Source organism: Vigna umbellata, chromosome 9 (genome assembly GCF_029865625.1).
Source record: "Vigna umbellata cultivar VRB3 chromosome 9, Vumbellata_1.0, whole genome shotgun sequence".
Classification (NCBI taxonomy): Eukaryota; Viridiplantae; Streptophyta; class Magnoliopsida; order Fabales; family Fabaceae; genus Vigna; species Vigna umbellata.
Window position 1 is genome coordinate 45,095,534 of NC_142173.1, and position 17,913 is coordinate 45,113,446.

At 39.9% G+C, this 17,913-nt stretch overlaps 1 protein-coding gene across 1 annotated transcript in view; it reads left to right on the forward strand.

Annotated features, from left to right (window-relative positions):
• LOC148193669 (ABC transporter B family member 15-like) overlaps positions 1-14,212 on the forward strand; it is a 21,180-nt gene extending 6,968 nt beyond the window's left edge. Inside the window, exons 8-9 of the mRNA XM_088099481.1 lie at positions 12,580-12,803; positions 13,912-14,212. Of these exons, the coding sequence (XP_087955607.1) occupies positions 12,580-12,803; positions 13,912-14,212 (525 nt within the window). The remainder of the gene's footprint in view (positions 1-12,579; positions 12,804-13,911) is intronic.
• The last annotated feature ends 3,701 nt before the right edge of the window (positions 14,213-17,913 follow it).

The following is a 17,913-nucleotide window of genomic DNA, read 5'->3' on the forward strand; positions in this document are numbered from 1 at the left end:
ATTCGGTCATACTTGCCGATTGTTAAATAAGTTTGTGACATCATATTTTGGTGATCATAAATTTGTGCATCAAGTTTTTGGCGCCGCTGCCGGGGACTCTGGTTTAACTGGTTAATTGTGTGATTATTGATTATCTTTGACTTTAATTTTGAATTTCTGTTTTTATTTTCTGTTTTTATTTTTTCGGTTTTATTTGAGTTGGTTTTATTTTATTTGATTTTATTTTATTTTATTTTATTTTATTTGATTTTATTTGATTTTATTTTATTTTATCTTATTTGATTTGATTTTATTTTATTTTATTTTATTTGATTAGATTAGATTTTATTTGATTTGTAGATTAGATTTTATTTTATTTGATTTGATTAGATTAGATTTTTTTTTTATTTTTTTTATTTTATTTTTATCTTATCCTCTGAATCTTTTATCTTCTGAATCTATATCTTCTCCTATATCTTTTTGTGCTAACAAATCTTTTCTAGGGTTTTGTTTTCTTGTGCATGCAGGAAGCAATTAGAACAAGGAGCAAGAAAACAACAGAACCTCTGCTTGAAGGTCTAGACGAGAGTAGACGGAGGAGAAGAATCCGAACATCTAGAGAACTTTTCCCTTCTCCAGAAACTCTCTTACAATCATCACCACAAGGTTCTGTTCATAGCACAGAAAATATGGAGAACAACAATGTTAGAAGAACTCTTGCTGACTACACCAATATAGCTGGACCTCAGCACTTTAACAGTATAACTAGACCTAGAGTCAATGCAGCTATTATGGAGGTCAAACCAGCACTGATTCAACTGGTGAAAAGCAACCAATTTAATGGGTTATCTCATGAAAGCCCATATGAGCACCTCACTACCTTCAATGAGATTTGCAACACAGTCAAGATTAATGGGGTGCCAGACGAAGCTATCAAACTTAGCTTGTTTCCTTTCTCATTGGGAGGCAATGCTAAGCTTTGGTTGAATTCTTTCCCAGAAGAAAGTTTCACAGAGTGGGAAGTAGTGGTCACAAAATTTTTAAACAAGTACTTCCCACAATCTAAGGTGACAAAAGGCAAGCAAGAGATTTCTTCATTTAAGCAGGGCATGGAAGAATCACTAGGGCATGCATGGGACAGATATAAAAGCCTGTTACAAAAAACTCCCATGCATGGTTTCAAAGAAGAAGAAGTAGTCCTAACTTTCCTTGGAGGTCTTGGTTCACAAACTAAGATGATGCTTCATGCCTCAGCAGGAGGAAACATTAACTGGAAAACTCCAGAGGAAGCAACTGAAATTATTGAAAATATGGCTACTAGTGACAACGAACTCAGCATTGAAAGAGGATATCTTAGTCAGAAGGAGTTGTTACAATCAAATGATGCTTTGCTTATTCAAAATAGAATTATCTCTCAACAGCTTGAAGAGGTAATTATGAAGCTTTCTCAAATACCACAGGAAATACAACAGGTCTCAATGGTTCAAGTACAACAGCAAAAATGGCAAATGCAATCTACTCCAGTTGAGAAAACAACAAAACTTGAAGAGACTTTCCAAAGATTCTTGAAGACGAATGCATCTTATTGTCAGAATGTGGATGCTGCATTTAAAAATATGGAGGTTTATGTTGAGAGAATAGTTGACAAGATGAAACATGATAATCTCAGAAAGGAGTGTAAAACTGTTGTGACCAGAAGTGGTAGAGTGTTAGAGGAGAGAAAAAAAGAAAGAGAGGATAAAGAAAATGAGAGTGAGAGTGAAAAAGAAACATGTGAGTGGAAAGAAAGAGTTGAGAGAGAGAAAAAGAAAAAAGAAGAGAGAGGAGAGAAAAAAAAGAGAGAGAGGAGAGAGAGGAGAGACAAAAAGAAAAAGAGTATGAAAAGCCACTTCCTTATCCAAAGAGTTATTCAAGGAAGGAGAAAGAAAAACAGTTGGAAAGATTCATGGAGTTGTTTAAGAAGCTGGAGATCACTATACCATTCTCTGAAGCATTGCAACAGATGCCAGCATATGCAAAGTTTTTGAAGGAACTCCTCACAAAGAAACACAAGTACATTGAAAAGGAAACTATCAATGTACAGGGTAACTGCAGTGCAATCATACAGAAACTACCTCCACCAACAAATGTAAAGGGGATTAGAAGTTTTCTTGGTCATGCTGGGTTTTATAGAAGATTCATCAAAGATTTCTCAAAAATTGCTAAACCATTGAGTAATCTTTTGATGAAGGATGCTCCTTTTGTGATGAATGAAGACTGTCTGAAAGCTTTCGACACATTGAAGAAGAAGTTAGTGTCAGCTCCAGTAATTGTAGCGCCAGATTGGAATCAAAATTTTGAATTAATGTGTGATGCAAGTGATTATGCAATAGGAGTTGTCCTTGGCCAGCGGAAAGAACAAAAGTTTCATCCAATTTATTATGCTAGCAAGGTTCTGAACGATGCTCAATTGAATTATGCTACCACAGAGAAAGAATTTCTTGCCATTGTGTATGCTCTAGAGAAATTTAGACCTTATCTTATTGGGTCTAAGGTGACTGTCTATACAATCATGCAGCTATCAAATATTTGTTGACAAAACCAGATTCTAAGCCACGTCTGATTAGATGGGTACTACTATTGCAAGAATTTGATGTAGAAATCCGTGATAAGAAAGGAAGTGAGAACTTAATTGCTGATCATTTGTCACGGTTAGTCAACAATGAGGTCACTAGCAAGGAGTCTGAAATCTGGGAATCTTTTTCAGATGAATCACTCATGTATATTCAGCAGAGGCCCTGGTTTGCTGATATGGCTAATTTCAAAGCTGCAAGGGTCATGCCGGAAGACTTAACTTGGCAACAAAGAAAGAAATTTCTGCATGATGCCAAGCAGTTTGTTTGGGATGATCCTTATTTGTTCAAAATTGGAGCAGATAATCTTCTGAGGAGATGTGTTACAAATGAAGAAGCAGAAGGAATTCTCTGGCATTGTCATGATTCACCTTATGGAGGACATTTTAATGGAGAAAGAACAGCAGCAAAAGTCCTTCAATCAGGGTTTTATTGGCCAACTTTATTTAAAGATGCCATAATCATGCTAGAAATTGTGATAATGTCAAAGAGCAGGGACAATCACTAAACGTCATGAGATGCCTTTACAAGGTATTTTAGAGGTTGAGGTTTTTGATTGTTGGGGTATTGACTTTGTTGGACCCTTCCCTCCATCTTTCAACAATGAATATATTCTGGTAGCAGTGGATTATGTGAGTAAATGGGTGGAAGCATTAGCTTGTCCTAAAAATGATGCTAGCACGGTAATTAAATTCCTGAAGAGGCAGATATTCTCACGTTTTGGCACTCCAAGAGTGTTGATCAGTGATGGAGGATCTCATTTTTGCAATTATCAGCTAGAGAAAGTACTCAAACACTTGGAGTAAAACATAAGGTAGCTGCACCTTATCATCCACAAACCAATGGACAAGCTGAGGTGTCTAACAGGGAGATAAAAAGGATCCTGGAAAAAAGTGACTTCATCAAGAAAGGATTGGTCTCTCAAATTGGATGATGCTCTTTGGGCTTATAGGACAGCAATGAAGACGTCTATGGGATTATCACCATTTCAATTAGTCTATGGGAAAGCATGCCATTTGCCAGTAGAATTGGAGCATAGAGCATTATGGGCTTTGAAATTCTTGAATTTTGATCCTTATGAAACTCAATGCACACGCAGACGGCAGATTTTGGAGCTTGAAGAAATGCGATTACATGCATATGATTCATCCAAGGCTTACAAAGACAAATTAAATTTTATCATGACAGGAAGTTGGTGAATAGAGTTTTCAATCCAGGACAACAGGTACTATTGTTCAATTCAAGATTGAAGATATTTCCTGGGAAGCTGAAGTCAAAATGGTCAGGACCATTTGTGATAAAAGAAGTGCATCCGCATGGAGCAATTGAAATATTTAATCCAGCTGCTGATGATCCACAGAGAAGTTGGGTGGTGAATGGTCAACGTCTCAAACCCTATCTAGGGGGAGAGGTGCAACAATTTTCCACAATGATGTTGTTGGTTGATCCTTGAAAGTTTGGGTCAGGCTCGTGACGTTAAACAAGCGCTTACTGGGAGGCAACCCAGTATTCTGTAAGTATTTTATGTTTTTAGATTAGGTTTGATGTACTTATTGAAACCTGGTTTGTGATGGTTTGCTATTAACTGTGATTGTTGATAAGTAATGCTTGATGATGCTTATTGATTGATTGATGTTGAGAGTGCACATTAAAATGCTTATACAGGTGATTCACAAGCTTTGTGAACAAATGCAGAATATTGATTGTGATTGTGAAATTAAGCAGGATGTGTATGTCAAATGTGAATGAGCTTATATGTGAGGTTTTGAGCTCCAGAGTTGTTATTGTTGAATGCTATTACTTTGAAAGCATGAATGATTTTGCCCAGGTTTTCTATGATTGAATCAATTGCTTGTTTTGCATCATATGATCAAGGCCGTTTGTTGGAACCCTTTTTATTGGCCAAATTCATAAAGTTAGCCCACTAAAAGAGAACACTTTGTGTTCTATCCTTTGAACCCTTAGCCTTGAACATACACTGAAACCCTTGATTGAAAATCTTTACCTTGAGTTAAGTAGAAGATCTTGTGTGGTATTGTTAAATGTTCAAGTTTGGGGTTGTTGGAAAACATGAAAAAGGAAAAGCATTGAGCTAAGAGCTAAAAAGTAAGAGTATGCAAAGAAAAAAAAGAAAAGAAAAGAAAAGAAAAAGAAGCAAAGCTCAATGCAATGCAAAGGCAAGTTGGGAAGAATAAGAAAATTGTGTTGTTATGATTCTCTTAACTCAAGGATTTTGTGATCCAGAAAAACCAATTTTCTTGTTAGCCCAGCCACATTATAAGCCATTGAAAAGTCCTTGTGATGATGCATGCTTGTGAATGTTTTTGATTGTGGTAAAATGAAAGGCAAAGTTGATTCATGTAACATTGTGATAGTGGAGTGAATGAGTGAAACACTTTACCTCTTATACACTTGTGTGTGAGTGAAACACTTTACCTAGTGAGGAAATATTCCATGAGCACATGAACATCCATGCTTAATTGATTGATCATTCATGAAATAGCATTTGTTGGAATTTAAATGACTTTGTGAACACTAAAGCATGTGCACATCTTGATTGAACTCTTGGTCATAAGTTTGAGTGAAGTTGTTACTTATCTTGAAAAGAGGATTTTTGAATGAGTGAACCATCATATGAATTGGTTGAAGATTGAGTTACATCTTGTTTGCTTGAGGACAAGCAAAGTTCTAAGTTTGGGGTTGTGATAACAGTTGAAAAACTGTTATTTTCATGCTTAAAATTGACACAAAAGCAACCTTTACACTTAGAAACTAGCTTGAAATCATGCTTTTATCCATATTTTCATAAATAAGAGAGCTGGACAGGTTTATGCTTGATTTCAGTGTTTTTGTGCAGGTTTTAAGGTGAATTTAGTGATAGAAGTGAAGAAGGAGAGAGATGGAATCAGAAAAGTCCACCAGAAACCAGAAACCAGAAAAGTCAACCAGTCAACCAGAAAAGTCAACCAGTCAACCAAAAAGTCAACCAGAAAAGTCAACCAGTCAACCAAAAAGTCAACCAGTCAACCAAAATACGAAAAAAGTCAACCAGACGAGTTTTGGGCCAGTTTTATGCGATTTTATGATCTGTTTGGGCCTGGACCCGTTTTCTATTATTTTTATGTCCTATTTAAAGACCTAGATGTCTTAGGGTTGGTATCTTTGGCAGAAACGAAGCAAACACTCTCTCTTCCACCCCTTGGGGTAGATCGGGAGATGGTGATAGCTCTCCTCTTCTCTTTCTCGGGTTTTTCTATCTCTTTCATTCTTTCATTATTGTTCATCTAGGTTCACCATGAATATGGTGAACTAAACCTTGTATGTTTGTTGGGGAATCAATGTAATCTTTTGAAGCTCTCATATATGGAATTTGTGCTTGCATCTTAATCTAAGACTTATGCTTTCTTTCATCATTAGTTAGGGTTTTTCCTCTTTGCTCAATGCTTGCTTTGTTTAACTCATTCAATGCATGATTATTGGTTTTGTCGATACGGGAACGTACGGGGAAGTCTAGATCCGGGGAATTTCTCCCAATAGTATATTGGTTGCCTTAAGCTCCTGTGCTAAAAAAACTAATTATTAGGAATGCTAGGAATCGTATGAACTCGTAATTAGGGAGAAGCCTTCTTGAAAGGTAATTTAGAGAGTGGCATTAACAATGATGACTTGAATGTTGAATTCCTAAAATATATGAGAGTGGATAAGATGAAATTAACCCCCAACAACATATTCATCAATATATTTCATTGAAAGTGTCTGTCTTTTGTTTTAGCCATTGATCAACCTCATGCATACATGTTTATTTTCGCCTTTTGCATAGTAAAATCCAATTATTTTGTTCTTAAGTCTTAGCTAATCAACAAATCACATAACTAAACTAGGTCGTGAGTCCTTTGGGAGAACGATACTTGGTCTTACCGAGTTTATTACTTGAAACGATTCGGTCATACTTGTCGATTGTTAAACAAGTTTGTGACATCATATTTTGGTGATCATAAATTTGTGCATCAAAGAGCACGAAGTTGAACAAGTGGACGAAGTTGAAGAAATGGACCAAGTTTAAGAAGTGGAAGAAGTGGAGGAAGTGTAGGAAGTGGATGAAGCGGAGGAAATTGACGAAGTTGACGAAGTGGAAGAAGTGGACGAAGTCGAGGAAGTGGACGAAGTTGGCGAAGTGGAGGAAGTGGACGAAGTTGACGAAGTGAAGGAAATCGACGAAGTGGAGGAGGTGGAGGAAGTGAACGAAGTTGACGAAGTGGACATATTGGACGAAATGGACGAAGTGGACAAAGTGGAAGAAGTGGAAGAAGTGGAGGAAGTGGAAGAAGTGAGGAAGTAGACGAAGTTGACGAAGTGTCGAAGTGGACGAAGTGGAGAAAGTGGACGAAGTGGACGAAGTGGACAAAGTGGAGGAAGTGGAGGAAGTTGACGAAGTGGAGGAAGTGGAGGAACTGGAGGAACTGGAAGAAGTGGAGTAAGGGGAGGAATTGCAGGAGGTGGACGAAGTCGAGGAAGTCGACAAAGTGGACGAAGTTGAGGAAGTGGACGAAGTTGACGAAGTGGACGAAGTTGACGAAGTGAACGAAGTGGACAAAGTGCACGAAGTGGACGAAGTGGAGGAATTCGAGCAAGTGAAGGAAGTGGAGGATGTGGACGAAGTAGACGAAGTGGAAGAAGTGGAGGAAGTGGACGAAGTTGACGAAGTTAAAGAAGTGGAAGAAGTGGACGAACAGTAGGAAATGGACGAAGTTGACGAAGTGGAGGAAGTGGACGAAGTTGACGAAGTGGAAGAAGTGGAGGAAGTTGATGAAATGGACGAACGTGACTAAGTGGACGAAGTGGAGAAGTGGACGAAGTGGAGGAAGTGGAGAAGTGGAGACGAAGTCGAGGAAGTGGAGGAAGTGGACGAAGTTGACGAAGTGGAGGAAGTGGACGAAGTGGAAGAAGTGGAGGAAGTGGAGGAAGTGGAGGAGGTGGACTAAGTGGATGAAATGGAGGAAGTGGAGGAAGTGGACGAAGTTGCTGAAGTAGACGAAGTTGACGAAGTGGACAAATTGGAGGAAATGGACGAAGTGGACGAAGTTGAGGAAGTGGAGGAAGTTGACGAAGAGGACGAAGTTGACGAAGTGAACAAAGTGGACAAAGTGCACGAAGTGGAGGAATTGGAGCAAGTGGAGGAAGTGGAGGATGTGGACGAAGTAGACGAAGTTGACGAAGTGGAAGAAGTGGAGGAAGTGGAGGAAGTTGACGAAGTTGAAGAAGTGGAAGAAGTGGAGGAAGTGGACGAAGTTGACGAAGTGGAGGAAGTTGACGAAATGGACGAAAGTGAAGAAGTGGACGAAGTGGAGGAAGTGGACGAAGTGGAGCAAGTGGAGAAGTGGACGAAGTGGAGCAAGTGGAGGAAGTGGACGAAGTGGAGGAAGTGGAGGAAGTGGAAGAAGTGGAGGAAGTGGAGGAAGTGGAGGAGGTGGACTAAGTGGATGAAACGGAGGAAGTGGAGGAAGTGGACGAAGTTGCTAAAGTCGACGAAGTTGACGAAGTGGACAAATTGGAGGAAATGGACGAAGTGTACAAAGTGGAAGAAGTGGACGAAGTGGAGGAAGTGGAGGAAGTGGAGGAAGATGACGAAGTTGACGAAGTGGAGGAAGTGGAGGAAGTGGAGGAAGTGGAGGAAGTGGAGGAAGTGGAGGAAGTGGAGAAGTGGACGAAGTCGAGGAAGTGGAGGAAGTGGACGAAGTTGACGAAGTGGAGGAAGTGGAGGAAGTGGAAGAAGTGGAGGAAGTGGAGGAAGTGGAGGAGGTGGAATAAGTGGATGAAATGGAGGAAGTAGAGGAAGTGGACGAAGTTGCTAAAGTCGACGAAGTTGACGAAGTGGACAAATTGGAGGAAATGGAGGAAGTGGACTAAGTGTACAAAGTGGAAGAAGTGGACGAAGTGGAGGAAGTGGAGGAAGTGGTGGAGGTGGAGGAAGTGGACGAAGTGCAAGAAGTGGAGTAAGTGGAGGAAGTGGAGGAGGTGGACAAAGTGGACAAAGTTGACGAAGTGGACGTAGTTGACGAAGTTAACGAAGTGGACGGAGTGGACGAAGTTGACGAAGTGGACGGACTAGACGGAGTGGACGAAGTGGAGGAGGTGGACCAAGTGGAAGAAGTTGATGAAGTGGAGGAAGTGGACGAAGTGGAGGAAGTGGACGAAGTTGACGAATTTGAGGAAGTGGAGGTGATGCACAAATTTATGATCACCAAAATATGATGTCACAAACTTATTTAACAATCGGCAAGTATGACCGAATCGTTTCAGGTAATAAACTCGGTAAGACCAAGTATCGTTCTCCCAAAGGACTCACGGCCTAGTTTAGTTATGTGATTTGTTGATTAGCTAAGACTTAAGAACAAAATAAGTGGAGTTTACTATGCAAAAGACGAAAATAAACATGTATGCATGAGGTTGATCAATGGCTAAAACAAAAGACAAGCACTTTCAATGAAATATATTGATGAATATGTTGTTGGGGGTCAATTTCATCTTATCCACTCTCATATATTTTAGGAATTCAACATTCAAGTCATCATTGTTAATGCCACTCTCTAAATTACCTTTCAAGAAGGCTTCTCCCTAGTTACGAGTTCATACGATTCCTAGCATTCCTAATAATTAGTTTTTTTAGCACAGGAGCTTAAGGCAACCAATATACTATTGGGAGAAATTCCCCGGATCTAGACTTCCCCGTACGTTCCCGTATCGACAAAATCAATAATCATGCATTGAATGAGTTAAACAAAGCAAGCATTGAGCAAAGAGGAAAACCCCTAACTAATGATGAAAGAAAGCATAAGTCTTAGATTAAGATGCAAGCACAAATTCCATATATGAGAGCTTCAAAAGATTACATTGATTCCCCAACAAACATACAAGGTTTAGTTCACCATATTCATGGTGAACCTAGATGAATAATAATGAAAGAATGAAAGAGATAGAAAAACCCGAGAAAGAGAAGAGGAGAGCTGTCACCATCTCCCGATCTACCCGAAGGGGTGGAAGAGAGAGTGTTTGCTTCGTTTCAGCCAAAGATACAAACCCTAGGACGTCCTAAAGCTTATATACTATTCTAAAATTACAGAAAATCTAGGTCCAAGCCCATAAGTGTGTCGTTCAGCGGTAAAGTGCCGCTCAGCGGTAAGTGCGTGAGTAGTTTCTTCCCCTCAGCGGCCATTTTGCCCCTCAGCGGTTCCAACGTGAACTCCTAAGTGCGGCTTCTCCTTTGCACTTTTTGATGTCTGTTCTGATTCCATCTCTCTCCTTCTTCACTTCTTTCACCAAATTCACCTTAAAACCTGCACAAAAACACTGAAATCAAGCATAAACCTGTCCAGCTCTCTTATTTCTGAAAATATGACTAAATGCATGATTTCAAGCTAGTTTCTAAGTGTTAAAGGTTGCTTTTAATATCAATTTAAGCATGAAAATAACAGTTTTTCAACTGTTATCACAACCCCAAACTTAGAACTTTGCTTGTCCTCAAGCAAATAAGATGTAACTCAATCTTCAACCAATTCATATGATGGTTCACTTATTCAAAGATCCTCTTTTTCAAGATAAGTAAAAACTACAATCAAACTTATGACCAAGAGTTCAATCAAGATGTGCACATGCTTTAGTGTTCACAAAGTCATTTAAATTCCAACAAATGATATTTTTCATGAATGATCAATCAATTAAGCACGGATGTTCACGTGTTCATGGAATATTTCCTCACTAGGTAAAGTGTTTCACTCACACACAAGTGTATAAGAGGTAATCACTCATTCACTCTACTATCACAATGTCACATGAATCAACTTTGCCTTTCATTTTACCACAATCAAAAACATTCACAAGCATGCATCATCATAAGGACTTTTCAATGGCTTATAATGTGGCTAGGCTAAAAAGAAAATTGGTTTTTCTGGATCACAAAATCCTTGAGTTAAGAGAATCATAATCAACAAAATTATTCTTATTTTTCCCAACTTGCCTTTTGCATGTGCATTGAGCTTTGCTTCTTCTTTTTTTCTTTTCTTTTCTTTTTCTTTGTATATTCTTACTTTTTAGCTATTAGCTCAATGCTTTTCCTTTTTCATGTTTTCCCAATAACCCCAAACTTGAACATTTAACAATACCACACAATATCTTCTACTTAACTCAAGGTAAAGATTTTCAATCAAGGATTTTCAATTTATGTTCAAGGCTAAGGGTTCAAAAGATAGAACACAAAGTGTTCTCTTTTAGTGGGCTAACTTTATGAATTTGGCCAATAAAAAGGGTTCCAACAAACGGCCTTGATCATATGATGCAAAACAAGCAATTGATTCAATCATAGAAAACCTGGGCAAAATCATTCATGCTTTCAAAGTAATAGCATTTAACAATAACAACTCTGGAGCTCAAAACCTCACATATAAGCTCATTCACATTTGACATACACATCCTGCTTAATTTCACAATCACAATCATAATATCCTGCATTTGTTCACAAAGCTTGTAAATCACCTGTATAAGCATTTTAATGTGCACATCATCTCAACATCAATCAATCAATAAGCATCATAAAGCATTACTTATCAAACAATCACAGTTAATAGCAAACCATCTGTCAACACCCAATTTCGTCCGGATTGGCTAATAGATTTATTTTTCTTTGCACGGGGAGTGTTAAAAAAAAAAAAAAAAAAAAGCGTTCGTCCTTTCTTACCTCAAGGACGTTCGGCAATTCTCAGCCTCGACCGTTCGTCCTCTCCTGTGCGTCGTTCGTCCTCCACCATGCTCTTCTCATCTCCATATCTCAATGACGTTCGGCAACCCTCAGCATTGACCGTTCGGTCATGTTGTGTTAGTGAACGTTCGGTCATGTTATGTGTTAGTGAACGTTCGGTTATGTTTTATGTTAGTGAACTTTCGGTCACTTTATGTCAACGTTCGGTCATGTAATGTGTTAGTGAGCGTTCGGTTTATATTGTTTAATGAGCGTTCGGTCTTCACTCGAACGCTCAGTCCTTCATTTGAACGCTCGGTCTCAATGTCGGTTGTCTTTAGCGTTCGTTCTCTTGCTTAATTTCGTCCAGTGTTCGGTTTTAAGCGTTCGGCCAGGAAACAAATAGCGTTCGGCAAAGAGTGTGGTGAGGCGTTCGTGCTAATCATTCCCCCTACCGCTCGTCCATCACTTTCCTTCCTACCGCTCGTCCATCACTTCCCCTTTCTACCGTTCGCCCAGCTAATTTCAGTCTTCTACCGCTCGTCCTGACCCTCCCTTCCATTCTTGTACCGCTCGTCCTAATCATTCCTGTCTTTCTGCCGCTCGTCCTAATCACTCCGCCTCTTCTACCGCTCGTCCATCCCTGACCATAAGCGTTCGTCCTGCACCTTGCGCGTGCGTTTTCTACGCTTTCAAACGTTCGTCCTCTATCCTACGTGACCGTTCGTCCTATATTAACGTTCGTCCTATTGGGGAGCGAGCGTCAATAGTAGCTTTTGGTTTTGATGATGTATATTCTCATAAAGCAATCTCGAGCGTCCGGTCTTGTGGGATTGATGATTGTGGGCGTTCGTGCTTTAATTTGTAAATCTTAGGCGTTCGGTCCTTGTTGTAGTGTCTATGAGCGTTCGGTCTTTGTGGTAGTGTTTGTGAGCGCTCGGTTTTCTCAGGTTTACCTTGTGAGCGTTCGGTCTTATTATCGGTTTGAGTCATAAGCGTTCGGTCTATGTAGTAGTGATTTTGAGCGTTCGGTTTTGGCGTTTGGTATACTCGGGTAACTCTTAAGCGTTCGCGTTCGACCTGGATCAGAACTTTTACCTTGTGAACGTTCGATTTGGACGTTCGTTCATTTTATGTGCACGGTCGTCCGTTTCCCGTATGGACCGAGCGTCCAAAAGCAGTGGTGGTTGCGTTTTTTAATTTGGCCTGAGCATTACACCAGGGATCCCCACCTTGACCACTAACGAGAATTTGCAGTATGGGTTTCTGCAAGAGAATATTTTTGGCAGGCTTTCACTTTTGGATTTTAATTTGGATAAAGGTAGATGTTTGGCTGGAAGCAGACACGATTGGAAGCATGGGGAGCAACACGCTGGCAGCAGCATGGGCAGCTCCATATTCACGGCCTGGCTGGAAGGGAAGCGTACCAACGCGGCAGAGCAATTGTCGGAGACACATGATGAAGCAAACACGCGTCCAAAGTGAAAGCTAGCTCATAGTACGGGTTTCTGCAGAAGAGGGGAATCATTTTCTGACACATTCGCTTTTGGGTTTGTCTCCCACGAGCACCCATCCGGAGGCTTCTCTGATTTTTTTTTTCATCCTTACACCTTACGGCCAACATCAATCTTCAATCAATACCTCCACACAAAAAAGTTCTCAATTCCTTCAGTACACAAAAGCCACAGAACCCACCACTTTTTTATCCTATCTTCCATTCACTCTCAGACTCTTCTCTATTCACTCAACAAAATCACACCCTCCAAAACCAGGGCAAAAACGATCATCTTGATCATTATACTGGCCTTCATCTCCAACAATATCACACGACCATCATCATTCATACACAGCGAATATACTCTCCAACCCCTCTGCTCCTCCCATCCGTAACCATCCCAACCATTTCCTCTTCACAACTCACTCACTACCTCCACTACATTTTCCCGTCACCATCCTTATTCTCTCGAACATCATCATCTTCATCACATCATCTTCATCTTACTCTTCATTCATCATTCATCTGGAACACCTGGTGACCACGGCTACGGGGGGCACTGGCTCCCCCGCGACACCCTTCCAGCCATCTTTTCCTTCCACTACCACTTTTCACAGACCAGGGAACCAAGCTTTCAAACCTCCCTTCATCTCCAACGCTCACGGCTACTAGGAACACCCATCACCTCCAACATCCATCTCTTCATCCCTACGCCCACTGCTACTAGTAACTGCCCATCCTCTATATTCACTCACTACCATAGCCATCTTGACACGGCCAAACACCCACGGCCACTGGAGGACCATCATCATTCACACAACCAACATGATGACCATCATCTAGAACACACTTTCTACACCTTATACTCGGCCACTACCAACACCGCACGGCCACCATCTATCCTCACCCAGTCGTCATCTTCATCCATACTCACCCACCGTCATAGCCACCCTTCAGCATCCACCCGTAATCGTGAAGATTGAACCGAACCTCCATCACCATCAGCTTCGCGTAACCACACCTCACACCATCACCCATAAACTAACCACAACACAACCAAATAACCCAACCCATTCCCAAATCACCATCAACAGTGGAGAGGGGGCAAGATCTGACGCTGCGGCCAGCGGCGGCCTTGGAAACGCCTGTGAACTGCCGGCGACATTAGAGATCAGGCAGAGAGCTCTTCGCGGCAGCCGGCTTGGCAGAGGCGGCCTCACGCACGCGAGGAAAAGAGAAAAAGGGGAGCGTGGGACTCCGGTGGTGAGCGGCGGTGGTCAGCGTACCGGCGGTGGCTTTGACTGCAGCTGGCGGAAGCCGGTGTTGGCTGAGGCAGTGGCGCTGCGTGACTGGGTGGAGGGACCTCCGTTGGCTGCCTTGGAAGAGAGACTCTAGGTTTTGCGCTTGAATGAGAAGGTGAGAATCCTGTTCTGAGAAAGAGAAATGGACCTGGGGCCCGGCGTGGGCTGCTTCTTTCTTCCTGCCACCTGCATTCCATTCCCACCCCCATCTCGTTCGGGCTTAAGCCCACTCTTTTTATAAGAAAAAAGGAAAATTGAATCTGGGCAAACATTTCGGGATGCACTCCAAATTTCATGTTTACACCCCTAGCAGATCCAAAGTTGAAGAAGAAGAGTTTTGGGCTCAAACCAAAGAGCTTCATTTCTTTCCACACCTCTGGTTTTTATCTCTACACTTTTATGCTTGTTGGTTGCTTTGTTTTATGCTCTTTAATGTTTTTTTTTGCTTTTACTTGATTGTTTTCTTTTCATATTATTGTATGTGACTATGTATGCATCTTATGTTTTGCCGGGTTTGGTCATAAAAAAATCTAATAAATATAAAAAAAAATTAAAATTAAAAGACAAAACAAAAAGGAAAATACAAAATAAAAATAAAAATTAAAAATTACAAAATATGTTTTAAAGGGGTTAGGCACATGTGTGATCGCACGCATCGTCCTTGTGCTAAAACCTGTTCGTCTTCTTTTCTCAAATAATAATAAAATATGTTTAAAGGGTTTAGGCACATGTGTGATCGCACGCATCGTCCTTGTGCTAAAAACCTTTTCTCTTTCTTTATAATAAAATTACAAAAATATGTTTTAAAGGTTTAGGCACATGTGTGATCGCACGCATCGTCCTTGTGCTAAAAACCTTTTTTCTTTCTTAAATAAAATTACAAAATATGTTTTATAGGTTAAGCACATGTGTGATCGCACGCATCGTCCTTGTGCTAAAAACCTTTTCTCTTTCCTAAATACAAAAAATTCAAAAAATATAAAATCTTCAAAGACTAAAAAAAAAAACATCCATACTTTCAAACAACAAACAATCTTCCTACCCAGAACTACGTAACCCTTGATTCTCCATCGAAAGTGGAGATACGTAGGAGCAAGGCTAGCCCTTGTCAGGTTCACTTCCCCAAAAATCCAAATTTATCCGTAATCATTTTCTCAAACAAATCTTTCAATCATTTTCTCAAACAAATCTCTCAAACATTGTCAAAAAGAACTACGTAACCCTGATTTCTCATTTTTGAATGAGAATACGTAGGAGCAAGGTCAATCCTTGTCGGGCCCAAAAAACTAAAAAATATGTTTTGTTTATTTAGAATTTTATTTTAGGGGATAGTTAAACATTTTGAAAACCACATCATATTCGTGCATTTAGTTAAAGGTACTGCCTTAGGGCAGGCGTTGTGGGGTGCTAACACCTTCCCCACGCGTAACCGACTCCCGAACCCAATCTTTGGTTTTCGTGGACCGTGCTTTATCGTTTTATGGTTTTTCCGTAGTTTTCCAGAATAAACTATGGTGGCGACTCCAAAATCTCTTTTCAAAACCCGCGAGTTCCATTTTTTTGGATCGTCGTCCCGTCGCGATTCCGGTTGCGACAGATGGCGACTCCACTGGGGACTCGAGAGTTAGGCCATTTAATTAGATGCGTGAATTTGACATGATTTTTCTTTGTGTTTTTCTTCCCCTGTTATTTTTCTTTTTTTGTGTTTGATAGTTGGAATAACTGCATGTGAATTGTTGAATATGGAACCCTAGGGTAGAAAACATGTTTATATCTGCCTGGGAATTTTTTCTGGTTGTTTTACAGGTGAGGGTTTGGGTATGCATTGCATTCTCCCTTCACACACACACTTTGTGCATATCATGAGTGGGGCCCTATACCCGGGTCTGAGCGTAACTTAGAATTAAAGGAGTTGTGTAGCGGTGTCATTCTGGGATGTACTTCCTGTCTGGCTATCGTGAGAACTCCAGCTAGAGTCTGTTCTCTTCACTTGTGTCTCCTCATCTAGTTGATTACTCGACTGTTGTGGAGATGCTATGAAGGGGGCCATAGCTCTAGTGACCATTGACCTCTAGGTTCAGGAGACCATCCTGTTGAAATTGCATATACTTGACCTCGAATCCAAGCCATGGGACCTCTGATAAGGCACGAAAGGGGGACTATTTTTCTTCAGTTTGTCTGTCATTTCCTATTTTACAGTAAATGTGCCATGTTTCTTTTAAAAAAATTAATTAAAAAAAAAAGAGAAAACTTGAAAACAAATAATTGAAATTTATTCATAATTAGTTAAATTCTCAGTATCATTCTAAAAAATAAAAAAAATTAGAATTTCTTAAAAATATTTTTGGGGCATGAAAAAAAAATAAATTGTACATATTTTGGGGGCAAATAGATAATTGTTTTGAATTTTTGGACGTCATTTTTCATAAAATGCGAATTGTTATCCTTCAAAAAAAAACTTCCAAAAAATTATTAAAAACGTCAAAAAAAAAAAAATAATAAAAACAAAAATAAAAACAAAAAAAAAATCAAAAATCAAAATGAAAAAATGTTCAAACAATTCATGAGCTCATTTTTGCCCAGTTACATACATAATCTTCAATAAAAACACAAAAAAAAAGAGTTTTTCTTCTAATAGGTTTAATATTTTTCACATTTAAAAATGATGGAGTTTGAAAAAAAAAAAACATTTATTTCTCAAACGTTTTTTCTAAATCAAGCTTTCTCATATCAATTTTTGCATTGTTCACCAAGCCTAGTTTCCATACTGGCTCGCAAAGCTTATTTTCCATACTGGCCCATAAAGCCCAGTTTCCACACTGGCCCATAAAAGCCCAGTTTCCACACTGGCCCAAATAGCCCAGTTCCTACACTGGCCCATAAAAACCTAGTTCCTACACTGGCCCAAATAGCCCAGTTCCTACACTGGCCCATAAAAGCCCAGTTTCCACACTGGCCCAAATAGCCCAGTTCCTACACTGGCCCATAAAAACCCAGTTCCTACATTGGCCCAAGAAGCCCGGTTTCCTACACTGGCCCAAAAAGCCCAGTTCCTACACCGGCTCAAAAGCCCAGTTCCACACTGGCCCAAAAAGCCCAGTTCCTACACTAGCCCAAAAGCCCAGTTTCCTACACTGGCCCAAAAGCCCAGTTCCTACACTGGCCCATAAAAGCCCAGTTTTCACACTGGCCCACAAAGCCCAGTTTCTACACTGGCCCACAAAGCCCAGTTTTCACGCTGGCCCACAAAGCCCAGATTCAGCGCCGGCCCACAAAGTCAGGCTCGACTGGCCCTTAAACCCAATTTTCTCTAAAAAAAATTTCCAGTTGTACATGTCTTCAATCATAAAAATAAAAAAATAGATTTTCTTTAGTTACGTGCATCATTTTCATTTCATATTACATTTCTTCATTCATAAAACCCAAAAAATATGCATATCGTATCAAAGTTGAGTCAGTTTTTTTCGATGCAGATCATCAATTTTATGACATTTCAAAAAAAAAAGGAAAGGAAAAAAAAACAAAAAAATTTAATGGATGTCATAATCTCCTATAGTCAAATGATCAAATCACGTATTCTTAAGAAGTATTTGTGTGTGCATTGCTTGGAAACATCATCCTTCAACCTTCACTAAACCAAAGATTGACCCCAATCATGTTCTTGAGCCCAAATAAACGCAAACTCTTACACTGGGGCAGATTTTCCTTGTTAAGATTACCTTCATTGGCTTTCATTTGGGAGATCCTTGAATCCGTTAGGACAAAACAAAAACAAAACAAAAAAGAAAAAAAAGA